Source organism: Diorhabda sublineata, chromosome 5 (genome assembly GCF_026230105.1).
Source record: "Diorhabda sublineata isolate icDioSubl1.1 chromosome 5, icDioSubl1.1, whole genome shotgun sequence".
Taxonomy (NCBI): domain Eukaryota; kingdom Metazoa; phylum Arthropoda; class Insecta; order Coleoptera; family Chrysomelidae; genus Diorhabda; species Diorhabda sublineata.
The window spans coordinates 16035412-16062966 of record NC_079478.1 but is presented as its reverse complement, the minus strand read 5'-3'; the positions used below and the strand labels follow the sequence as shown (position 1 = coordinate 16062966).

At 31.6% G+C, this 27555-nt stretch overlaps 2 protein-coding genes across 4 annotated transcripts in view; one reads left to right on the top strand and one right to left on the bottom strand.

The window, feature by feature from the left end:
* Positions 1-22232, top strand: part of LOC130444014 (polyamine-transporting ATPase 13A3-like) — a 69427-nt gene extending 47195 nt beyond the window's left edge. For all 3 annotated transcript variants that reach the window (XM_056778970.1, XM_056778968.1, XM_056778969.1), the window contains 11 exons: positions 496-642; positions 697-901; positions 4179-4413; positions 6143-6319; positions 6617-6744; positions 10041-10241; positions 10320-10505; positions 12772-13291; positions 13483-13836; positions 15007-15084; positions 15150-22232. In XM_056778970.1, coding sequence (XP_056634948.1) covers positions 496-642; positions 697-901; positions 4179-4413; positions 6143-6319; positions 6617-6744; positions 10041-10241; positions 10320-10505; positions 12772-13291; positions 13483-13836; positions 15007-15084; positions 15150-16762 — 3844 coding nt within the window. In that variant the 3' untranslated portion in view covers positions 16763-22232. The remainder of the gene's footprint in view (positions 1-495; positions 643-696; positions 902-4178; positions 4414-6142; positions 6320-6616; positions 6745-10040; positions 10242-10319; positions 10506-12771; positions 13292-13482; positions 13837-15006; positions 15085-15149) is intronic.
* A 2546-nt stretch (positions 22233-24778) lies between these two features.
* Positions 24779-27490, bottom strand: LOC130444432 (uncharacterized). Its single transcript, XM_056779555.1, has 3 exons — positions 27405-27490; positions 26873-27047; positions 24779-25708 (listed from the first exon to the last, which is right to left on the bottom strand). Exons 1-3 carry the CDS (start codon positions 27488-27490, stop codon positions 24890-24892), a joined length of 1080 nt encoding a protein of 359 aa, XP_056635533.1. The 3' UTR covers positions 24779-24889.
* Between the last annotated feature and the right edge of the window lie 65 nt (positions 27491-27555).

The following is a 27555-nucleotide window of genomic DNA, read 5'->3' as shown; positions in this document are numbered from 1 at the left end:
TATAGCAACCAATTACATAATTAATAAAAGTCTTAAAATAATTCAGTACTCAAAGGGTTAACAAATTAACACCTCTTTTATTTGTGGAGAATATTTCCAGTATTTAAAACAGTATTCATCAATAGATTTTCAACTAAGTGTGCTGCTATTTTATTCACAACTTCAAGAATCAATTTTGTTCCTTATGATTAATATTAGTCCTAAGAAAATAAATAAATATGTTTGTCTAATATCCTTGTTGAGCTACCATATTAAATATGTTACCAGTTTCACTTTTAATTTTAGATCATTATCATTTAATCAAGTAGTGTACATATTTATTAAATAACTTCATAAAAAATCATTTTATCTTCATGTATTATCAATCCAGCATATGCAACAAAATAAAAAGAACCAATTAGCTGATTTGTAACAAACTATCTTCTTTTATTATGATGTTATGTATGGTATTACTACTTGATTTGTCTAATTATAATTATATAATTATAATTTCAGATTGATAATGTTTTCATGTAAAAAAGTAATTTACATTTGGGACAGCGAAAAACTAGAATTCATCAAACTATCTGGTCTAGAGCAAGGTGTTCCTACAGAAGCATTTCACAATTACAAAGCTTTAACTGCGGGGGAACAATTCATGAGGTAGTAATATATTGAATGTCTGATCAACTGATGTAATTAATGTCTTGGTTTTAGGTCAAAAGTCTACGGCTCGAATCTTATTGAAATTAAAGAACAATCTGTACTGACTCTAATATCTTTAGAAGTACTTACCCCGTTTTACATTTTCCAATTACTGAGTTTTATACTTTGGATGTGTGACGATTATTATTACTATGCAGCTTGTATAATGTTGATGACTAGTGCTGGTGTTGTCACTTCTGTCATGCAAACTAAAAAGGTGAGTGTAAAAAATTTGTTTGTATCTCGTGATACTGAAATTATACTCATAGAGTATCAAAATTGTGGATCTACAAATTTTTTCAAAGAAATATAAAAAAAAGATATTTTTTTCTCTGTTAAAAACAATTTTAGATTTTATAAGTACAGAAGAATGATTTTTTTTGACTTTTGCCATTATACAAATATCGTTTCATTTCATAATATGTATCTAACAATTATTATGGTTTTAAAATTAATTAACTGATCTAGACTAAAACCTCAACCTATCAAACCAACTTTGTCACAATTTATATAGACGGGGAGCTGGCTACAAAAAACAGGGTCGATAAGGTGCGCGCCATTTCAGCTTGTAAACTGGCGGCTCCCACTTAATACATCACCGAACGCCACTTCTTAAGGTCAGCACAGGTCGGATATGAAAATGCCAGCCGGTTTTCCCGAACGAAAAAATTGGCTGAAAAACCTCATAACGGGCGCGCGTGAAACCTTTTGTAACGTGCGGTTTAAGCCTCAAATAAGAGCGGTGTAATAGCGCAAGAAGTTTTGCAGGCCGGAAAACCCTCGTAAGAAGTGATCGAAAGTGTCGGAAAACTCATCTGAAAAACATCATAACGTGCGCGCGCGAAACTTTTTTATTAGGTCTCAACTAAGAGCGGTGTGCGCAAGAAGTTTCGCGGGCCGGAAAACCCCCGAAAAAAATTGAAGAAAATCGGCGTATATTGAAATGAAAATTTTTCGTATTCGGCTTAATGGAAAATTATTTTTGATGTCTCCATTCAAAATACCTGTTTGAGCTACCCGAAATTAAAAAAAAATCATCAAGATACGATGAAAACTCGCTGAAATATAATCATTTTTTATCGCGCGCGTGATTTTATAGCGCTAACTCATTTTCCATCTACTCGATTCGCTGCCAACAACGCAAAAACGGGCTTCTAATTTTTTTTTTTTTAATTCATTTACTGCGCCAATTATCAAGTGATTTTGATCAAATTTTTTTTAAAACTTCTGGGAATGGTTATACTTTTTGATAAAGTTGCTCAGTATTGAGTAACGGCTCGTGATGCCCCAAGAAACTTTGAGGAACGTTGAGGCAAGATGATAATCTCGGCGCTCGCCTATATCATGGCAAAAATGCGTTAAAGTATATACTTATCTAACGCGCGCATTTCATTTTTAATTTATTATGATACTTTTTAGATGCAATATTATAATAAAAGGAATAGAATTGAGCTGTATGATCAATAAATAAAATTAAGTAAAATTTATTAACATCAGAAACTTAAATAATATAGAATGAACATCCAAGGTTGGTCATAATTTTTCCTTCACTCATCCCAATCATCCCTCTCGTTCTCCAGGTCATCATCGCTGTCATCAGTATCGCTCTCGGCACGCAATGGACTATTTTCATCTACCTCCTCTTCTTCAGGTGTTTTATCTAGAAAATAAAAATAATTTGATTCATGGGAAATTCTACTAATCGATAAATTAAAAAAAAAAAATTAAATCGCGTACCATCACTTTCTGCGATTTCTTCTATTATCACATCTTTGATAGTAGGTGGCCACTGATCGCCATCAAACCCCAAAAACCTAATAAAAAAGTTTCGCGCGCGCACGTTATGAGGTTTTTCAGATGAGTTTTCCGACACTTTCGATCACTTCTTACGAGGGTTTTCCGGCCTGCAAAACTTCTTGCACTATTAAACCGCTCTTATTTGAGGCTTAAACCGCACGTTACAAAAGGTTTCGCGCGCGCACGTTATGAGGTTTTTCACATGAGTTTTCCGACACTTTCAATCACTTCTTACGAGGGTTTTCCGGCCTGCAAAACTTCTTGCGCTATTACACCGCTCTTATTTGAGGTTTGAACCCCACGTTACTAAAGGTTTCAAGCGCGCCCGTTATGAGGTTTTTCAGCCAATTTTTTCGTTCGGGAAAACCGGCTGGCATTTTCATATCCGACCTGTGCTGACCTTAAGAAGTGGCGTTCGGTGATGTATTAAGTGGGAGCCGCCAGTTTACAAGCTGAAATGGCGCGCACCTTATCGACCCTGTTTTTTGTAGCCAGCTCTGGGACTAATACAAACTGGAAATTTTTCCTTTTTCTCCTAATAATTGTATTTAACCGCAGTTTTTTGAAACAGTATTAAAAACAAACATGTTAAAATGGCTTAATTTTAATTTCTTGCTATGAAATTGTCATAGTAACATAATATCAAATTAATAATAATCTATCATTATCGATCTTTTCTTCTTTTAAAACTAAAATGAGAAAAACCACTGTTTCACCAAGACAATGCACCGATTCACAAATCGATGGCAATGTCTATTCGTTGATCTCAAAAAATGCTCGCCTGTAAGAAATTCAGCTTAAATGGAAAAGCAATTGCTGGAACCGAAGCTTATTTTGAGGTAAAAGACAAATCCTTTTACAATCACGGCATCGAGAATTTAGTGAAGCTATTTTTGATGAAAAAATGTGTTTTTCTTCGTTTGACTTATTGAGTGATGGTTTATATGAAATTAATTACTTAATTAGAAATTTGATGTACCTACTGATTAAAGTTTGGTTTATGCAGCCAAAATTGAAAATTGAACTAACAAATTTAATTACTAGTTAAAAGGCACAAGGTACTTGTATTTCCTGCAGAAAATTAATAGTAAATTCAAATTGAAATTAAACTAAGAGTTCGCCAACTTTCAACTTCTTAATTTAATTTCTTAATTTTGTGAGGAACATCCTTTGGTTCTTTTGTGATCAAAATATTATTCGCGTTATTGCACCAATTTCTGTGGTGTATTTCTATCTTCTGATATCTATTCTGAAATAAAAAATAAAAACAATGTCTCTTAGATGATGAAACACCGATAGAGTGTCATGAGTTTTCCACATTTGTATGACAGAAAGGACCCATATAGGGAATTTCTATTGGTTTACCAGTAATTTATAATTATCTTTAATTTCCTGCACATACCGACAAATTACCACCAAGAAAATTTAGTTTAATGTTAATTTTGGCTACATAAACCAAGCTTAAGTTAGTAATATAATGTGTAATAAATTGATTCTTTATTAAATATTTATTAAATGGCTGTAAAAACCGGCCATGTCTGAAACCACATGAAAAAATGTCTTTTCCACACTTGTTAAACAAATAACTATTGTATACTACTATTGTATATTGTATACTAAATATACCACTGGAAATAATATTTGAGGTAGTGATCAAATATTGCTCGGTATTCTTAACCATTCTTTTTTATTTATAGAATCAAAAGAATTTGAAATCTACTATACATAGCAGCGATGTTTGCACGGTAATGAGACGACTCCCAAAGTCAGTGGATGAAGAAATACAAGATGATGAATATACTTCTGAAACAGTATCCTCGGAGCTTTTGGTACCTGGTGATATCATTGAAATACCTGCTCATGGTTGTATTATGCACTGTGATGCAGTCCTGTTAACTGGAAATTGTATTCTTAATGAGTCTATGTTGACAGGTAATAAATCTCATTCAGTTTTTTAAGAGAGGTATTGGAAAAATAGGGTGAATTATTTGATTAAGAACAAAGTGAAAATTTAACAAAAAAATGCATCTTGCAAAGTACTGGTAGTGGCTATAGTACACTTATACCATCATTGAGTCCACGACTGGTAGCATTTCTGGATAGTTTTCTTTTGATTCTAATGTAAGGATGACGCAAAAACTTTTATATTTTCTGGAAAATGCAGAGGTTACTTGATTCTAACTACGGGGTGTTGTTGGGTAGGTGTGGAAAGACGGGAACCCTTTTAAAAGAATCGCGAATCAAAAGCGACTGCTGCACGTTACATCATCATGGTGTAGAATAAAGCTATTGGCTATTTTTTACAGTTGATCTCCTGATTCCAATATGCCCTTATTGAAATCTGGATCTGGATTAAAGGAATCTTTTAATTCTTTGAAAATTGGAAAATTATTGTCATTTTATTCCACATACGAGATGTTAAGCTCGCCACAAAACTTTAAAATAGTAAATTCCCTCTTCGACTAAACATCAAAGGTCGTCCTTAAATGACTTTTTCTATTTTTAAATTTTTTATATGTCTTGTTAACAGTCTTCAAAATTACTACATTATCAACATATTCAAACATTTTTTCAACTCTAAACAAAACTCAATGCTACTGCATTATTTAAGAACCATATTTTATGTTGGATACTGCAAACACGATTTCACTAAAGCAGCTATAATAGTAGAATGACAAGCCAGAACGAATTTATGTAACATCTGCTTTAATGTCAATACATAAGGGTATAAGACCAAAAATAGAAACAGCATCATTCATTTCTGCTATAAAAATTCATTCACTCGTATTTTTTATCACACCTCATATAGTGATAATCAAGTATTTGGATCCATTTTTTGTTTATTTGAATATTGCTATTTATTTTTTAAAACCATGAATGGAAACTATAGTAGTACTCATTGAAAATCCAAAAGAAGAATTTGAAATAGAAAATTTACCAAGACGAGGGAATGTATTATCAGCACTGTTCATAATATATAAAATTATTTAGAATTGATATTTTTTGGAAGATTAAGTCCAGTGCAATAATGGGAATCAAAAGAGAGAAGATGATAAAATTGTTGATAAACCAGGACATTGCTATGATGCTAATAAGAGAAAACATTCTAAGATTTTACCCCAGGCAAAAAGTTTATGGTCTGGACTCATATATAAGAAAGAAAAAAATCCAGCTGTATATAATCTTAAAATAGAACAATAGCTAATATATACATGTATGTATAAGCTGTATATTTCCAAAATAATAGAAGCTGATCTTATAAATTCATTTATCAAAGTAAATCAGTCCAGATCATCTTTCGTTTTTCTCATTTTTATAGATTCTGGTGTTTTGCATTTGTAGGAAATTTCTTCCAAACTTTCCTATATTCTATCACATACTCCCAGTTTTTTACATTCATCTTCTGAAGATATTTCACTTGCTCTTTCCTCCTTAAATATATTCCCCTCTTTGCTCTTGTATTTTGTGGTATACAATCGGTTATTCTTTTTTAAGGTGAGATTTTTTTTCTTATACATGAGTCCATACGTTACAATTCTTTGCCCTTAATATCTACTTCAAAATACAATGTAGCTTTATTCAAGAAGAATTTTGAAATGAAATTTGTGTATCTCAATGGAATCATTTGATATTTGAATTTACATTTTGTTTTGTTTTTAAGGGGAATCAGTACCTGTAACCAAAACTGCATTACCAAATGTCCCAGGTGTAGCGTATGATCCAAAAGAACATGGTAGACATACACTATTTTGTGGTACTCATGTGATACAAACTAGATATTTCGGAAATGAAAAAGTTTTGGCAATTGTTGTACGAACAGGATTTTCAACTTCCAAAGGTAAATATTAAATATTGGAGTGTAGTATTTTTTATTAATACTACGCATCAAAAACTGTTATTCTGTTTTTAATGAACTATAAGGCAAGGCGGAAATTGGGACATGTATATCATGTATGAGGTGATCCACTGTTACACTTTCTGACGCTGGTTTCGGTAACTAAGTTATCTTGGTTAATGAAACTTGTATCAGACATGTCAAGGTTTGTGCTAGTGCTAGTTAAGTGTTATCACTTCATTTTTTCTTAATTTGCAATTATGTTTTTATGTACATTTATCATATACACTATTGTTTTAGGAAGTCTAGTAAGAAGTATTTTGTATCCACCTCCAGTTGACTTCAGGTTTGAAAAAGATTCTTATAAATTTGTAGTTTTCTTAGGAATGTTAGCCTGTATTGGATTCTTTTATACAATTATCACAAAGGTAAGTAAAGATTAAGGATTATATATATATATATATATATATATATATATATATATATATATATATATATATATATATATATATATATATATATACGGGTGAGTCTGGAGGAGCACACCAAACTCTCTAGGAGTGTAGCTTTCCACTTATATATTTAACATTTAACATTATCAAATGCCTTTGAGCCTCGAGCATGGCATTCTTTGACGTTTTCATGAACTGTCAGTGTACAGTGAACAGTAACTGAATGTTCAATTTCAAATTTATGTGATTGTTAGTGTTGCAAACTGCCAGATACTTATTAAAATTTAGAATATGCAAATATGAAATGCCAGATACGTATTAAAATTTAGAATATGCAAATATGGTGATTGTTTATGGTTTCTGTAATGGAAATGCTACAGCTGCTGCTGCAGAATATCGTCAACGTTTTCCACACCAAAGATATTTCGATAAAAACGTATTTATTAGAGTTTTTAACAAATTGTGCGAGACTGGTAAGCTTCCCAGTGCTAACATATCATCTGAACGCGCTACTCGACAAGGTTTGGTAGAAGTAAAAAATATTCTGCATCTAGTAGAAGATGCTACTACTAGCTCACGGAGAATTGCCACTCAGTTGCGAATTCCACAAAAAGGGTGATAAACACGCTCCACGAACAAGGTTTATATCCTTATCACGTACAGAGAGTACAGCACCTACAATCAGAAGATTATGCTAACCGTATGGAGTTTTGTCGGTGGATAAATAATAATCGAATGTGTTGTATCGAGTATACTCTTTACGGATAAAACTACATTTACCCGTTATGGTATTAATAATACTCGTAACTATCATTTATGGTCGGACGAAAATCCCCACGCAACAGTCGTAAGAAATTTTCAACATCGGTTTTCGGTAAACGTGTGGTGTGGTATGGTTGACAGTTATTTAATTGGCTCTTTAATTTTGGAGAATCGTCTCTTAGGAGACAACTACTTAAATTTTTTACAAAACAAATTAGAAGGCCTATTAGAGGATGTTCCTGTAAATATTAGAATGCAGATATACTGTCAGCATGATGGAGTTCCTGCACATGTCGCACGTCAGGTCAAGCAACATTTGGACGAATGTTTTTCAGGGTGTTGAATTGGTGGTTGAGGTCCCATTAATTGGCCTGCAAAATCTTCAGACCTCACACCACTAAATTTTTTTTATGGGTCTGGATGAGAAATGAAGTCTACAAAATAAAAGTGGACACACGGGGTGCACTAATTAGACGAATTATTGAGAATACTGCAGCTCATATTATAGAAGAAAGAAATGAATCAATTAGGAGAACAACAAACGCTCTTTGTAGAGGAAGCAGAAAATGTTTAGAAGTCAATGGCGGTATTTTTAAACATTTATTGAAAGAACGCTATGATTAAGAAAAATTTTATGTGATAATTTGTTTACTTGTTAATATGATATAACTTGAGAACAAATGAAAATCGGATAAGAACATATGAGTTTTTTTACATTATTTTCACGTGTATATTACACACTAGAGTTTAGTGCGCTCCTCCCGTCTCACCCTGTATATATGTATAGGTGTTTCATGCAAGACTTTTAGGCTCATAGCATGAAAAAGATTCCCTTCCACTCTTTCCTATTTTTTGCTTTCGTTTTCCAGTCCTGAATTCCTCTTTCTCTCTCTCTCTCTCTCTCTCTCTTAGGTCTTCCATCACCTCTACATACTATATTTTCCTTGGTCTTCCTTTTTTTCTTCTTCCTCCTTGTTCTATGTCCATAATTTTTTTGTTGCTCTTTCTGACATTATCTGTATGTGACCCAGCCATTCTATTTTTATTGGATCTTTTTGCTTAGTTTTGCTTCTCCAAGTAGATTCCTTTTTTCATTATTTGTTCTCCTCTGCCATAATTCTCCTCCTTTTTACATCTTGTATTCTTCTAAGTATTTTACATTCTCACATATCTAACTTCTCTTCCTCTGCTTTGTTTAGGATCCACATTTCGCCTCCATAGCTCACTGTTGGTCTTATTATTGTTTTGTAGATGTAGCTTCGCCTTTCTGGAGATTTTTTAGGATCTTATTATCGCATTCAGCGCTCCCAACTGCTTTCCCTCGTCATCTTCGAACTTGTTTTAAGTTCATTGCCTTTTCTTCGTTCAGTTGTATAGATGAACTTCTCATTGCTCTTTTCCTTTTTGATGATGGCATTATCATGAACTTCAATTTATATTCGTAGACTCGTAAATTCACTCTGCCAATTATATGAAGGCTCTGCAGGTTTTCTTAAGCTTATTTTCCTATGTTGAAAATGGATTGCTACATCGTCTGCATATGCCAGTAGTTGCGTTGTCTTTGTTTTTAGTGTCCATGTTCTGTTCAAACCGATTTGACGTACTATCTATTCTAATATTATATTGGACCGCGTAGTGGATAACGGATCTCCCTGTTTTAGTCCTGTGTTGATCTGGAAATATTTTGATATTCTTTGGTTTGCCTTTACCTTCGTTTTTGTAGGTTCGAGTGTTATTTTTGTAAGACATAAGGTTTTTTGGAATACTATGATCCTCCCCGTATTACTGCAAAAATGGTTTCTGTTCACAGTATCGTAAGCTTTTTGGAAATCTATGAAGATTGAGTAAATTGGCAAATCGTTTTCATAGTATTCACACCCCATTCTTTAAGTGTGCCTCAGAGTGAAAATGTTATCTGTGACTTATCTTCCAGATCTAAACTCGCATTGGTAGTCCCCGAACAAGTTTTCTCCATATACTCTCAAACTTTTATATATGACCTTAGTCAAAATTTTGAAGGTTGTATCTAGTAGATCTATACCTTTGTAATTTCTGCATTCATTTATTTTTCCTTTCTTGTGTATTAGTACGATTATTTCCATTTTCCATATTCCTGGTTTTGTCTCTTGTTCCCATATACTACTTATTATATGATATATTCTCGTCTTTAGTGCAGTTCCACCATACTTGATTATTTCTGGCTCTATTTCATCCTCTCCCGGGAATTTACCGGTTTTTAACCCCTGTATTAATTGTAATATTTCCTCCTTTGTTGGTGGAGATGACCATCTCTATATAGTAATGAGAAATATATTGGTTTTATCACACAATTAACTCTACTCGAGTGGACATTATAAAATTACCAAACCATAAATATATTTTCAAAGGATTAAGTCAGGGTAGTGAAACTCTCTTGTATATTCCACAGCTATGATTCATAAGTTGTTTAATAATTGCAACTTCTAAAATTTGATAAATATTATAAAAAAATTAAATGTTTGTATTTTAAGGCTTTACGGGGAGTTGATGCAAGAGATTACATACTTGAAGCATTTGATTTAGTTACCATTACAGTACCTCCAGCTTTACCAGCCGCAATGACTGTTGGTCGATATTATGCCCAAATAAGACTGAAAAAGAATAACATATTCTGTATTTCGCCGAGAAGTATTAACGTTTCAGGTTCCATCGACTGTATTTGTTTTGATAAGGCAAGTGGAATATTGTTATTTATTTAATAAAAGGACTAAACTTTTGAGTGTAAGAATGAGCATTTTTTTCTGTTTTAGACTGGTACTCTTACTGAGGATGGTTTAGACTTACTATGTGTCGTGCCAATTGAAAACAAATACTTCAAACCTCGCGTCGAGAATGTTGAAACTCTTCCATATAACACTTTGCTATTCGGCTTAGTTTCTTGTCATTCTTTGACTATGATAGATAAACAAATTGTCGGAGATCCTCTCGATTTAAAGGTAACAAATCTAACTGTCCATTTTAAGTACATATTAACTTTTTTCTTGAATTCTATCTTATAATAATAAACTAATTCACACGTTAAGTTGTAATTATTTTTAGAATATTATCTTCCTTTTTTAAAATTCATCACAGTACACCACTACTTTAACTATCAATAATCCCAAACAAAAGTTTGTGATAAAAATAAAATTATCTATCTTTTTAATGTCTTTTGCAGTAATTTTTTTCTAAAAAGTATAAATATATTTCCTTAATAGGCGTTGTAGACCTAGTGCTGAATACTGGCACTTTATTTTCTCTTTGTATTATTTCTTTCCGCCTCCTCGTATGCCTTGTTTTTCTTTCCAATTAGTGACATTTTTGGCAATTGAGTTTCCCAAATTTTTTTTCTATCTTTACGTGACGTATTTTCATATTTTTTTCTTTTTCCATGTTTCCTTTCAATTTTTTGACATTCATTCTTTCTCTTATCATTCTCTATTTGCTTACCATTTTAATATTTGCTTTCTTACAAACATGTATCTCGAGTCCACTATATGTATACACACCTATATTTTATTGATAAATTCTTTTAATTTTATTTAAAAATATATATTTTATTTATTAAAATCGACCCGATTTCAAGATCATTTATTCAAGAAAATATGTGTATAACATTTAGAAGTCCAAGAATTAACAAATTAAAGTTATAACCTTACTTCCTCTGTAGGAGACTCTTCCTCGGGAAGTGGTATTCGGCCTCAGTTAAAGTATATAAATAACTTATACTCAAATGGGGTGAACAAATTAATATTAAATCGAATGCCACCAGCTTTTTAACAAAAGGATTCCCAGATGTTGCAGTGAGTTGAATTTGTAGTCTGTTGGTTGGATCCATTGTGATTGAAACTCCCAACCCAACCTGGCAGCTGTAAAACAGTGAAAATAAAGAATAAAATCACTACAAATTTACCAAAATTCACTTCTTGTGAGTAAATAGGTAGAGCAAGAATTCAAATCAATTTCGTGGTTTTATTGAATTTCTTGAATGGAATGGGAGGTCGATAACAAATTAATTTCTTCTTTCGGAGAAAAAAAAAAGAAATTCAAGGAATTACTTTTTTCCTTTTTTGTAAACTTACCATTCTATGAAGATAAGAAGTCAAAACAACAAGATTGTGGTGATTAGCCACAAGAAAGTTTAGTAGTGCTCACATATTGAGAAGACTAAGTGAAAGAATAGGAAAAAAGTATAGATGTTCATGAGACCTGCTTCTTTTTAATCAAAGCTACAACTTTAATGCTATCAATATAATAATATTCTAAATTTTGATCTATTTACAGCAAATGCAGTAAATCGTATAACAATGTTTATAATGGAAGTGTATTCCCATCACCATACATTAAATATATACCAAAAGGTTAACAAAAAAATTTTAGCACCAATATCATGTTATAAAATATAAAAAAAATTGGAGCTATATACTTAATCAACTTTTCAAATGTTAAACACAAAACATCCCAACAATAAGATAAGAAAACTTTCTACATAACTAATTAAAAATAAGTGAGATAAATAGATAAGACCATTAACTGGAACTAACTAGAACAGCCTCGCGAGTGGTGTCTAAAGTAAAATACTTTAATTTCTTATGTGTGTTTGCACAATACTATATAAAGAAAGTTAATAAAAAAAATGAAAATGTAATAAGACATGCCCTTTCCCGAATTGGGCGCCAATTTTATAACCGTAACAAGCCGAATGGCATGTTACAAAGTTTTGTCTACATTGTATTTTTCTTAGAATTTTCCTTTCCCATCTTTCCATCTATTCCCATGTGATCGAGAATCAATGCTTCAGAGACACATCTTTATGTGGATCTATTTATTGTGTTATATGATCTTCATTTTTCTTATCTTGGGGCGTTATGTTGAATAACATTAACATATTTAGTATTCGAAAGTTTTTATTACCCGACCCTATTCTAGTATGAATTTTTTGTTATTATATAATATATATATATATATATATATATATATATATATATATATATATATATATTTCTTGTTGTTACAATTCCACTATGCTCTCTACTCTAAACGTTAGAATAGATAGTACTGTGATATAGTCTAAGTCATCAGATTTTAATGAGTTATTTATTGGACAAATACTATTTATGTTTTTCTTCATATTGAAATTAGCCTATATCACATCTGTTAAATCATTCACTTGTATGGGAAATTATAAAAATACATTCTAATTTATTATTAATTTGGTTTCAGATGTTTGAAAGTACGAAATGGTCCATGGAAGAGCCCGAAGTTGCTGATAACAACAAATTTAACATGTTATTTCCCACAGTTTTAAAACCACCCAAAAATGGTCCAAATGTACAACAAAACCCCATTGGCGATCTCCAAATCGGTATAATACGCGAATTTCCGTTTTCTAGTAGTTCACAAAGAATGGGGGTGATAATGAGACGTCTAGATGGTACTCATTTTGAATATTATTGTAAAGGATCGCCAGAAATGGTTCTAAAATTTGTTAATCCAGATTCTGTACCACCAAATTTCGATGATATTTTAGAAAGCTATACCCAGGAAGGTTACAGAGTTATAGCCATCGCCCATAAAGTGCTAAAGATGAGTTATATTAAGGTTCAAAAGGTACAAAGAGAGGTTATTGAAAAAGACTTGGATTTATTGGGTTTGATCGTATTAGAGAACAGATTAAAACCACTAACTACTCCATGTATCCAGGAACTGAATGATGCTAATATAAGAGTTATAATGGTCACTGGTAAGTAAAAACAATCCTTTCATATTTGCACTAGTTGAGTATCTTCAGTCATATTTTATCTGTCAATTATTTTAATATAATAATCTATTCAAAAAGTAGTAATTTGAATGTAATATATTGTGAAATTATTGTTTATTTATAACATATTTTTGAAATTCAATTCTCTTATATTTAAATTTGATCTTTTTCAGGTGATAACATTTTAACTGCACTTAGCGTAGCTAAAGATTGTGAAATAGTTCCTCCAGGCCAAAGTATAATAACTATTAACTGCGACTCTAACCATCCACCTAATCTATTCTACACCCTAACTAGCACAAAAGTTAAGCTGCCGACCGATCTAAGCACTTTATCCTATTCCACAAGCATTATGAGTTTGGATACCATGGAAAGTCAACTTCAAACTATCACAAATAGCACATTAGTAACTGGATCTAAACGGCCTAGCGTTATGTTGAATAATTATAGATTTGCTATGACTGGAAAAGTTTGGAGTGTTATAAGAGAACATTATCCAGAATTGATACCGAGGATTTGTACGAGAGGTAAGTGTGAGTTTAATAAATAAGAAAAATATATCGCTTCGTTACTTCCCATTCATCATTTCAGTGAAAAGCTTAACAATTAACAAAATATATTAGTAGTACATTAATGGAATTTAGAATTATTCAAACCATCAGGAAAAGCTTAGCTGTTTCTTACTTTTTCACTACTCTGTACCAAACAAATAAACATGAGTTTTTTTCCTTTCTGTGGATCATATCAACTTTTGTATTAAAATTATAGACATTTTTATATTATTATGTAATCAAGAACACATAAAAATTATAAACCAAACCTACAAACCCCAGATGATTTGAAGTTGGTAATAATTTTTTTTATTTATTGTTTAGAGTTCTCTTTAGGTATGCCAGTGTATATAAAAATTAAGTTTCTAGGAATGACATAAAAGTAGATAATTTTATGTTGAAAACGCCCTTGTGTTTGTGTTATTTGTACCCTTTCTACTGATTATAGTGGATATTTGTTTGGTGAAGTTTTAGGAATACCTTATTCGCTTATCCTCATAAAGATTTGAAATGTTTACGAAATGGCTACTAGATTAAAAACAGTACTGAATTATGGTCTCAATATCTTATGTGCAATATTTCAAGTATTTCTGTATGTTATCTTTTATTGGAAGATACATATTCACGTTCTAAGTTGAGATAATCCTTTAATTATTTAATTATAAATAGAAACTTTAACAAACCACTTATTTATTAAAAGGCAAAGAATTATCTCGCTAGGAAAATAGGTATTTTTACAATATTTTTAAATGTCTTTATCTAAATAACATTAAAACTCAAGTATTTCCAAATTTATATATTTTCATTTACTTCTCAAAATTTCATATTTTCGTGATAAAATACTTTGAAAAAACATACAATTTTGAGATCTATTCCAAGCAAAAAAGATAAATAACACCTTTTTTACTAGCTCTGTCATAGTGGGTATGACCTACCCTAAAATTTAGCGTCATTACTAAAATTCTGTCAACTGGAAAGCATCTAAATTGATAATGTGGCCAAATCTTCAGGATACATTAAATACTTTCGTTGCATTATACACTTTTTTCCAGTTTCATTGTATAAAACCGTTTTGCATTGAATACTTTTATCTAAGAATTAGACATGAAAATATCAATTTTAAAATTATTAAATTTTCACTGACAGGTACAATATTCGCACGAATGGCTCCTGACCAAAAGCAACAGCTTGTTCAAGAGCTGCAAGTCTTAGGATATTGTGTAGGTAAGTAAAAGTAAAATTTGAAAAAAAATAATTTTGAATTATTTCGTTTCTATATTTGTTTGCAGCTATGTGTGGAGATGGTGCAAATGATTGTGGTGCCCTCAGAGCAGCACATACTGGAATTTCTCTATCAGAAGCTGAATCATCAGTAGCTTCACCGTTTACGTCAAGAAACCCGAACATAGATTGTGTATTAAATGTCATCCAAGAAGGAAGAGCAGCTTTGGTTACCAGTTTCGGTATATTTAAATATATGGCAGGGTATTCTTTATGCCAATTAATATCAGTGATGATCCTTTATAGTATAGAATCAAATTTGACTGATATTGAATATTTGTACATTGACTTATTCATAATATCTATAGTTGCATTCTTCTTTGGGCGTACAGAATCATATCCGGGAAAATTAGTGAAAGAAACTCCTCTTAGCAGTTTAGTTAGTGTATCTCCAATAGTTAGTTTACTTATGCATATTTTATTATTAGCTGTATTTCAATTAACAGCCTTTGAACATTTAAAATCTGAACCATGGTATGTTCCCCTCAACGCAACCGTGGATTCAGAGGACGATAACGTAGCTTGCGTTGAAAATTATACTATTTACACAATATCTAGTTTCCAGTATATTATTTTAGCTATAGTTTTTTCCAAAGGTAATCCATATAGGAAAAATATTTTCTCCAATTATGGCCTCATTATATCTTCGCTACTTATGACAGCTGTATCTGTTTATTTAGCTTTGTATCCAGCAAAGATTATATCAGATCAATTTGAGTTGGAATTACCGGAAGATTTTAATTTTAGACTTTACCTTTTATTATACGCAGCGATAAATTTCATTCTTAGCCTAATAATAGAACAAATTATCATAGAAAAACTCTTTTTCAAACGACTGAGATTCAAATTTCATAATATTGATAAATCCAAGCGTAAATACTTAGCAATCGAGAGAGATTTGAAAGCAGATCGTAAATGGCCTACTTTAACATCGGACTTCAAGTCTGCCGTTAGTCCAAGTTCTCCACAACCGGTATGTCCTGCTGAATTTGTAATAGAAAAAGAAAGATTTGATAAAAACCACGTACTTAACAAATTATACGATGCCTCAGATGGTCCAGCGATACAACAACGAAGTTTACCAAACACCCCTGCAAAACTTGCTAATAATTTCACATTTAGGTCTCCCAAACACTTACAATACCCAGTAAATGGGGTTATAGAAAACGAAAAGGGATATTTCAGTCAGGAAGATTTGTTTTCAAGTTTACCTTCTGAAAATCAAACCAGTACTCGATCAGAAACATACAAAACTATTAGTAACGACACCAGTTATGACCTAGCTAGTTCTAACATTAATATTCCAGAGCTACCATTCGATGATGCAATACCTTCGAATGCTCACAGTACTATTGTGAACATGGATGTTAATGGGACAGGTCATAGTTCACTTGTTTTAAGCGAAAATACTTCCCCGTTTAAAATAAACGGCTTCGGTTACAAAAGGAGTAGTTCAAATGCTTCTGGAGATATTTTGGAAACATGTTCCCCTCGTAAATCAGCAAGCTCTTATGAAAACGATAACAGCATGTCACATTTTAATAAATTTGGAACCAGTCCCCCGCATGATTCTGATGGTAAAAAACATTTAGAAATGAATTCATTTGATACAAATAGGTGAGATGAGGTTTCAATACGTTTCATAAAACTAAAATCATTGCCTTTAATTGATGTTTCTGTTAAATTTTATTTAAATTACCGCCTACACGTCAATATCCTTACATTACATATAATGGTAGATAGAATGGTGATAATACATCTTTTTTGACTGCGTTAATAGCCAATAGAAATGTTTTTTGTGTATGAGAACTCATTTTCAATTGATCGACTTCTATATTGATATCTTTTCATTAAATCATTCCAATTGTCTGTGCCGTTTTGATCAAATTGATTAATGCCGATTATACACACCTCACAATAATTTAACAAGAAAATATGGGAACTTGGTGATTTCACTTTGTCTCTGATAAAAGTGCTATTCATATTTTGATTATGAATATGTATCAAGGTTTCAGAATTCAAGTTTCCAAACATTTGATATAGATTGTTTTCTGAAAACCAGTTGGGACCATAGTGAATGTAATTACGTTTGAATTAGACAAAGGGCCATAATTTATAGTTTGAGTTTGGTCCATTTTACTGGTTAACTTGTAAATTATAAGTATCGGGGAATTTATACAAATTGTCATAAATTCTGCTTATTGAAATCATATTAACTTTGTCTAGTAAATAGTGAACTATTCAATTGACGCATATCAAAATTTTACAAAATAGACTTTTAGTAGACACAAATGAACGATATAAGTGCCTCTGTTAACTCCCATAATTTTGAAACCATACGAGTAACATATTTTTGAAGATAAGTGCATCAAATCTACTGTGTATCACATTTGATATGTTTTTCGAAGGTATAAATAAAAATCATTTTTTATATGTATATGTATAAGAACATTTTATTGCCATGGCAAGCAATGAAGTGTAAAATTCGCGAGAACTTATTTGAGCTACTTTTTCCACTCCCCTTTATTCGAATGGATTCGACTACATTAAAGTAAATTCCATCAAGTTTTTTAATAAATTTGCCGCTAGCTTAAATTTCCAAAGGAACAAATCCGATAGTAGATGGCTATTTGATTTCCAACTTTATAATGTGTTACATTTTTTGAATAAACTTCTTAATTAATGTGGAGCAGTTTTATATCTGACACTATTAGCTTCTGAAAATATTTAGTATATTCTGTGCTCCACGGCCATGACACAGTAAGTTACTATAACAAATATCATGAATTAACATTTTGGAATATGATTCCAAATGCCTGTTGATCAATAAAGTAGTAGCAACAGCTTATTCTATATCTTTAGTTTGAAAAGTATCAATTGAATTTGTGATAAATGTGTAATCATCCAATAATTGATTATATTTTTGGATATTGAAGCTTTTTCTACTCACCTGTCATATATATTAACGAAATACAAAATTGTGTTGTAACTGGAGGGGATCAATGCAATTTACTTTAATGAGTACAGCTGTAGTTCCAATAGAAAAGAAGTTATAATATTTCTTAAAAGTCTTCCATTATATATGTTACAGTTAAAACCCGTTTTTAGTTAATTCTACTTTAAACTAGGGAAAATTAGTTTTCACAAAGCCCTTCCGTTAAAACTAGTTTTTACTAGTCAGAACTTGAGGTAACTTTTTGAGAAACTTATAAACGATTGTGGTCTTATGAAACGAGTTAGTTGTTTGTCTGTATATCACTATCATTGATCGTTATGTACGTTATGATAATGTATGAGAGAAATTAATGAACTGTAGGTCTTTTCACTAACTGAATACAATAGTAAAACTTTATGTTCGAATATACATTTTAAAGAAACTTCCCTTTAATCAATAGCACCACTCACCGATAGATTTATTTTGAAACCTATGAATTAAATATTGCTCATTATAAGTTATACATATATGTTTAACCCTTTAACAAGATAATTATTGTAACTGTAGCAACTTTATTATTAACAAATTCCACTTTCTTAGGGTCACACAAAAAATACTAAATTTCACCCGTGGGCTAAAATATTTCTGCACATGTGTGACAAAGTGTTGTAACTGTTAAAAATAATAAACATTTCTTTGAAACATTTGAATTTGATGAAATTTAGCCTTGATATCGATATGTAGGTTGTACTTTAACTGTAATCGTTATTTTCCGTATTTGTGTTTCAACTTTCTCCCAATCGCACGTTGTTTCACTTGACGGGGGCCCTTCTCAACATTTATAATGTAATATAAATTAACTGTCATCCTATAAGGTTCTGTGACCTTTGTAAAATTGCTTACCGAAAATAATGATCATTTTTGCAGTTTGCAGAATACACGACCGCTTATAGCTAATTACAAGTAAAATAAGGAAACACCAGATTTATACATTTTAATTTGACTAACATCCCTCATTATGGTGGCTAATATATTATTTAATGGTTACCCATAAGAGTGTTTTTGTGAACAACATTATTCTTATAATCCACAAAAGAAAAATGTTTTGAGCCTGGATTGGTTGCTGGGACTACCCGACTGGTATCAAATGATTTACTTCTGCAGTTTCTCATACTCCTGTAGGTATTGTCTGATTTCACAATGGCCAAGTCAAATAGCCTTATGCCAAGCAATTACTATTTCCTGAGAATAAGCATTTTTATTGCTCTGTTTAGCACTTTCTCTATAAATTGTAAAAGTTAAAAAAATGTTTGGAACTTGTTCAAAAAACTACTTGAAGGTCACAATTAACCTGACACAAATCTAGAGTAATCTGATTCGTGGTATACCCATAAAACCACAACAATGCAAACACTAGTTTATGGCATACATTTGTAACTTATGAGTTATTGAAAAGATCTACAATAAAATGAAAAAATAATGTGAATTAAATCGACATGTTAACTAAGAAGATTAGAATTGTTGCTTTTTTTTTGAAGGAATTATTAAAAATTAATCATCACATGTGTACATTATTTCAAGCAAAATTGGCATAAACTGATTGCCAATAATAATGCACATATTTATCCAGATAAGTTAACAATAATCTTTGTAAAGTAAAAAAATGGTAAACTTAGTGTAAACACATTTGTTGGTTCTTATATAAACGTCAATTATTTTTTATATCGAGGAAAAAAGATCTTCCACTGATATTCACCAATGAATATTTTTGTAAATAGTTAATATTTAAAAGAATTGTTAGTAAGTAAGATTACTTAAGGGGAAGGATAATAAGTATTAAAACCGGTTTGTTGTTGGTGTGGTATGAAATCTTTGCTGCAAAAGCATTAGATTAAGTGATAAAATTTAGTGATTAGATATTAGTATGTTCTATTTCTTGTTGGTAATTTATGGATTAATATTTGTATTTGAAAAAAAATGAGTGCGAGTGGTAGTTATCATTAAATTATGTATCTTGATCCTTAGAGTGTCCACTAAAAGTGTTTTTGCATCTATAGTTTTTATTCTATTTATATAAAATTAGACGCATTTTGTCGATTTTGATAGATGCAATTGTGAAAATTAGTGACTGAAGATTTTTAAAATATTGATTCAATAAACAGCTAAGAATATCTGAGTTGGAAAGTATTAGAAGTTAGACCTGTATTAATTAGATTTATTTAATACTAACCGCGACCTTAAACCTTTGTATTAATATGTTATGTGTACTCTGAAATAATAATTTCCTATTTAAAATTAGGCAACATTGCACGAATGTAACACAGACAGAGATACAACCTCTTGTGTGACTTAATTTTTGTCTTATATTAATGTGACTGTGAAGAATCCTAAAGTTACCTAACTTAAATTTATTATTGTATTCGTTAAGATTTATTGTACACTGACTGCTCCTAATGGGAACCAACGTCATAGTTAAGCGATTCTAAGTGACCTTTAGACACTTGAAGTTTCATTAAATTATTGAATTATTTATTTTTATTTTATATTGATGTGACTCTCATGATCACAAATATAATTATTTATAGCTTTTGTGTACAATAGGATTTTGGTATTTAAAGCGGTTTGTAAAAAGATACGAGGTTCTTAATAGTTTTGGAATACATCGAGTACGTTAGTCGGATTATTGAAACGTTTAATTAATTATTTTCTTGCATAATAAATATTTTTTTACAAAGTAGTTTTAATACAAAGAATATGGTCAACCATCATTGGTTAGCCCAAAGATACATTATAGTGTGGACATTAATGTTAGTTCCTTTATATAATATCAAATTAATTATAACCAAAATACTATTTGCAATTGTCATTATTCAGTAGAATTATATTAAATGTATTATTATTGTTACATTTACTTGTATATAGTGTTGTATAACTAAAATTCATATGTTCTTTCAATATATTTCAAGTAAAATAATGGTAAACTTAAGGTTTCATTCGTCTGAAAGAAACATTCTCGTGATTTCAGTAGGGAACTTGGAATGATATATTTTGATGACATTTTCATAAACTGATCAATGTAGATGTAGATTAGAGTGCTGATGAACTCCTGACTTCAAGAATAGATCGACAGCCTTTTGTCCAAGCATTTATTGTGCATGCTTGCATTGACGAGGAATTCTAGAACTAGATGCTCTAGGGTTTCTTCCTTCTTCCCATTGTCCAGCTGTATACTCAGTTTCTGCTAAAACAGTGCTCTGAAAGGAAATTTATGACAAGGTGTAGATTTAGTGGCAATTTTGAAGAAACTTTTTGGGGTTAAGCATTTTCCTGAACAACGTAAAAGCTGCAGTGTATTAAAAGGCGTTCTTGCTTCTTTTGTAAAGACAATTAGTCACTTCATTTCTTTATTGAATATTTCTTCTTTCGGCACTACCACGTCATACTTCAGTCTATGACATGGGAGCTCAGAGCTATGATAGCTTATTGACTATTACAATGAATTAATATGCCACATTTCTGATAATTTCTTTTAAGGTTCATTTTCACACGATGTGGTTCATATATATGACAAAGTGACACAAAAATATTTTTGTAACTATATAATTCTAACAGAAATTGTTTAACGTGGAATAACACGAAAAAATCCATACCAACAAAATAATCACAATTGCGAATGTTTATGCCAAGGTCTACAACACAGTGCTACTTTACAATGTGTTCTATGTTGTATTTACTTTAGCTGTACTTAGAAATTTTACACAAAGTGGCACAAAAATATTTTTGTAACTTTATAATTCTAATAGAAATTGTTTAACGTGGAATAACACGAAAAAATCCATACCAACAAAATAATCACAATTGCGAATGTTTATGCCAAGGTCTACAACACAGTGCTACTTTACAATGTGTTTCTATGTTGTATTTACTTTATCTGTACTTAGAAATTTTACATAAATTTTTTACATAAGCATTGTTAAAGTTACCATAATTATTAGTTACAGTACTTATACGAATTTGATTTCTTAATTTCTTATAGTGATAATTTATATTTTACGTTTGTTTGATACATAATTTAAACAAATATTTATTGATTAAATAAAAAATACGTATCAGCAATTGAATTACATGTTTATTATTCTATGACCCACATTCTTTGTAGATAATTCTTCGGGTGTGTGAAAATTGTTTCATGGAACTCATTTGGAGTTAAAAAGTCGATTCAAAAAATGAAGTTTCAATCTTGATATATTAAAGTTTACAAGATTTAAATCTTCATAAAATATAATTATAATATATGCCTTTTGGAATGCGTAAACTCGATAGTTTATTTATTCGGCTCGCTTGAGACATTGCCAAGTACACTAAACATTATAGTATGTTGAGATCTTTATTATTGTGTACACTTTCGCAAGATACTTTTCACTATGCTCTTGGTTCCTTCGATTTGTGCTGTCGGACAACTTCTAGACTAAACGATCGCAGATGATCTTAGACGATGAAAGATCCCGCGTTCTTCTGGTCATGGGTCAGTCCAGCGAGAATGTACTGCCGGTATTAGATAATACAGACTTGGAAGCTTAAGAAAAATAACTAATCCGTTATAAATTTTTCATTTGGCACTAGGATATAGTCATCTTTAACAGTGATGAAAGCTGAACGTTCTAAAGATTGAAAATCAGTAATAACTTGTATATAATTCGTCCTATATAATACGAGGATATATGATGAACGCGTTCGTATGAAATATTCAGTGCTTCAGATATCCATTTTAGCCCAATTCGACGGTCTGATAAAATCATGTCATGAACTGCTTCGATATTTTCGGGGACTGACACACTTTATACCTCGTATATAGGTCATTACAGATACGATGCAACCAACATGTTTACTAAAAATTCACGAATACACCACAGTTAAAATTTCAATAATATCAAATTGAAGACTCCAACTAATTTATTTTTATATAAAGATAGTTTGGAACCCCAATGGACCTTTTTTGGTTGTCGAAGTTGTGAATATCATTAATCGTTCAAAAATTTAATGCTACATTCAAATAATGTAAACAGGTCTGAGAAAAACTACAAAGAAATAGCTACGGAATGATTGGTGTAATCACTAAATAGTAGCTTCGACAATATCTTGGAACAAGTCCAGCTTCAATGTTTATATCAGTGGACGAGTTCGTAACAATATATTAAACGACTATTACCTGGGTTATCCACCAGGTATGACCTAGATATTGCGAAAGTAACATTATATCAAGCAATAAATAATATATAACGCATATAATTTAAGCATTAAGACGCCATATTGTTTCGTTTTTGTTCAGCAGCTATTAATATGGTTATTAATGTTGGTTTGCCTATTTTGAAAAGAAAAACATTTCTCATTATAAACCTATTAAATAGCCGATAAAAATGTATAAAGATAAAAGGAAACTTATCTTGCAAATTGGATTTTTGCGTTTTTTTTGTATTTAATCTGGTATTTTTGGGACTAGTTGATGTGATTTTTATGTTAATAGTTAATACTATAAAGTGTAATAGAACAAATTGCTACAGTTAAATTATTGTGTTTATTTTTTTCTCTGCAGCTTTTGGTTTTTGGAAAAAAAAGGTGAAGAATAAAAAATATTTTTAAATAAAACAAGGATTTCAAGTTATAATTTCATTTCATAAATCTTCATTTTGATATGAGATAAAGTAAAGGTTGCTAATTTCACCCCCGTATAATGTAACAGGAATATTGAAAAAATACCCGTGGTTAGTCCTCGAAAATTACAGGATTTTAAATTTCGAGTATAACTAAAATTTTAGGAAAAAATAAAAACTCAAATTTGGTCACCACCTTTCAATTGTTCTGTCTGCTGTTTTGGTGCTATCCATTTATTATTTAATGGTATTTCTGTTAATTTCTCTCAGGATGTTTTGATCCCAATTGCTTTTGCAGCATAGTATTGAGATAATTTTTTTTCAAAGCTAAACTTTTTCGTCCTGAGGCATGTCATTTTATGAGAACTGTTTATCCTTGTAGATTCATTTTAAAGTGAAATTGAACAGATTACATATCGCCACCGTTAAACACCAATTTGAAATCCGATTGAAATATTTGCATACAGGAAGAAGAGACACCTGTAAATTTCTTTTCTTACTAGTAAAATGTTTACCAAATAAAAATTAAGGGTGTCCTTCTAAAGCCGCGTCCACACTATGAAGTGCATTTTTATTTTCAGTCGAATGGAAATAATTGCCAAGTTTGGACCTGTTGAGCGTGATAATAAAGTTTTAAATCATTAGTTTTGTTAAAACCTGTGTGCGCAACGGGAGAAGTGGTTCTACAATTGTGTTTTACCAAAGTTAATTGTTTTATCAAAATGAATTTCACAGAAGAACAAACATTAAATTTTATTGATATGTACAGAGACCGCCCTCAACTCTGGGACTCTACAAATGAAGAGTACAAAAAACAAAAGGCACGATTTACTTACAGAAATCGCAGTTTCTTTTGGAATCGAAAAGTCAGAGGTAGAGAAAAAAATTAAAAACTTCCAATCACAGTTTTCTCGCGAAAGGAAAAGAGAAAAGGACTCTCAAAAAACAGGCAGTGGAACAGATGAGATTTACCAAAGCAAGTGGTTCGCCTATGGCCGATTGTTATTCCTTGCTAACAAAAACAAACCAAGAAAAACATTGGACACTGAGGTAAGTAATAATGTTTTTATTTATTCATTAAAGTACAATAATTTACAATAGTTTCCCAAGGTAAACAAAATTTAAATGTTTACAATGTACTAATGAAAATCAGATGTCGAATTTATTTGTTGTATTGGTAATGCAGTTCACCCTGTGGCGAACAAAAATATGCTGCAAATTCATGTCTTTCATTCTGTGCTTCGGTATTACTTCTTCTAGAGACTGCTCGACCGCTAGAAAGCTGAGATGATGATAAATCTCGTCTCCACAAACCTGGATCTACTTCTCCATTGTCTGGGCATTCTTTGTCAAACATTTCATTTGGAGAATAGATAGATCGTGATGATGTTTTCCTTAAATAATTATGCAAGTAAACTGTAGCCAAAGTCACTTTAGTTGCTGTATCTGGTTCTAATAACATCGGCTTCCTTAACACACGAAAACTAGATGAAAGAATACCCAAAGCGTTTTCGGAAACTCTGCGGGCTCGACTTAGTCTGTAGTTGAATATTCTTTCCTTATATCCTCTTGCGTATGTACCAGAAAATGGCTTCATTAAATTTACAGTTAATTGAAACGCTTCATCTCCCACAAGACAATACTGCATTGGTAATTGTCGTCCTGGTAAAGGACATGGTGGAGGAAGTTGTAAAGCGTTAGTATCAAGTTGTTCTTTGAAAGATGTATTATTAAACACTCCACCATCAGAAATTCTTCCCTGACAACCAACGTTTGCATAGATGAAATTGTAAGAGGCGTCCACTATAGCGAGTAAAACGATACTGTGGAAAGACTTGTAGTTAAAAAATTCAGATCCAGAGTGAAATGGGGCTTGTAGAGTTATACGCTTGCCGTCGATCGCTCCGATGCATTTCGGGTATTGCCATAGGTCATGAAATTGTTTCGCAATGATGTTCCAATCAGATGCATTTTCTGGTTTCTGAAAATGAAAATAAATATGTTTATGTAATAAGTGTTAAATATATTTATTTAATTATTACTAATAACCTAGATATTCTTTTTCTCTTTTTTACAGGTTTCACAAAAGCAACAAATTGGAGACAGTGAAGTCAACAAGGACACTGCTGGTGATGAATACAAGGAAAGAGAGGATGTGTCGTCGGTAACAAAGTCACCCAAGGAAAGAGAATTCAGGTCTCCTAAATTGGGATTTAAAAGAAAACGCGGACCTCTTGCAGCTCCTCCTATCACGACACCACTGTTGAATGAAGCTCTGAATGTTATGAAATCTATTCAAAACAAAAAAGAAGATGCAAAGGATGAGTATTCTCTTTTTGGTGAGCAAATTGCAATAAAAACACGAAAACTTAATTCACCCCAAGCAAGATTTGCCGTTCAAAATGCTATAAATCATGTCTTGTATGAGGCAGAAATTGGCATGTAGAACCCTGGTATCCCTCAAGCTAGCTGCAGTGGTCCTAACACGGCATTTTATTCGCAAGCTCCCTATAGCTACTCTCACCATCCACCACAGAATACTGCAACCCCGCCATTGTCATCACCTGGTTCCGAATGTAGCACTTTCCAATCTGAATACTCTCCTTCACCTACTCTAACTCCTACCCATGTTCAAGCTGAAAGTCAGTCGAACATTCCTGGTTTAGAAGACATGTTTTCATTGTAAACACCCTAACTAATTACTTTTATATAACAATATGATTATGAGAGAAAAAAAATTTTCTTATACCTTTGTATTACAATTCTTATACTTTTATATTACAATATTACTATTATGAGAGAAAAAATCTAATAAAATAAGTTCATTTTCAAATTTTTTCTTATACCTTTGTACCTATTATCAAACATACGATTAGTTTTGAATGCTCTAAGTACAGGAACTTTTTTTAATGAAGATTTTGGTCACTAGTCAATACAGTTGACCATTGCGCCACTGTGGCTGGCGAATCGGGACCTAGAATTATTAGGAATTATTGCTATTCCAATAGGAGCCAAATAGGAACCATTTATTATTTTATTTACCAGCTTCTTGACTCAGTGGTCACTGCACTAGGCTTGCACAAAAAATTATGACATATTACCACAAAGAAACAGTAATTATTTATTATATATTATTTTAACTTACTTTTACTTCATCTTGAAGTACAGAGATGAGTGCAGCACAAACATCTGGTATGATGGAGGAAATTGTTTGTTTCGACATCTTCAGCAGGTAGCTCAAGGACGAATATGAATCTCCACTTGCTAAAAAGCGCATGGTTACTGCAAAGCGCTCACTTGGAGGAATGGCTTTTCTGAAAGTTGTGTTTTTTTTTTGAAATTATGGGTCCTATCATTCCCAGTAATTTTTCAAAATCAGAACTCTTCATCCGGAAAAAATTTTTGAATCCAGCGTTGCATCTATATTCTAAATTTAACGGATCCACTTCATCCAACAATAAATCTTTTATAAATTCGGTTGTGCTGTACTTTTTTCTCCCATTAACGAGACTAGGTCGAATCCAAAACCTCCTGGAATTCAAAAGTTATCAATTAGGGTGTTGATAAATAATGTCGAAATCCATTTTTATTAACAAATTTTATTGGAGACAATGGTTTCCTCATCTATAAAAATAACAGTACAGAAGTTAAGTATTTGTAAAAAGGTAGCGACTTACCTTGTTGAACAATGCACATGTTGGTCTACAAGCGCGGACATAAATATGGCAGTAGCAGCAGCAACAAGAGCATCTGCATCACTCATTTTGTTTCTTGTTTCACTAAAGCACAGCACTAAACTACTCACAGTCGACTGATGAAATACGTCCA

Excerpts from the sequence above, each read along its gene's own strand:
- LOC130444432 (XM_056779555.1), bottom strand. The coding sequence starts at position 27,490 with ATGAGTGATGCAGATGCTCTTGTTGCTGCTGCTACTGCCATATTTATG. Across the intron at positions 27,048-27,404 it reads CATGTGCATTGTTCAACAAG|TTTCAGAAAAGCCATTCCTC; the intron begins GTAAGTCGCTAC and ends AAAAAACACAAC. Across the intron at positions 25,709-26,872 it reads TACTTCAAGATGAAGTAAAA|AAACCAGAAAATGCATCTGA; the intron begins GTAAGTTAAAAT and ends TTTCATTTTCAG.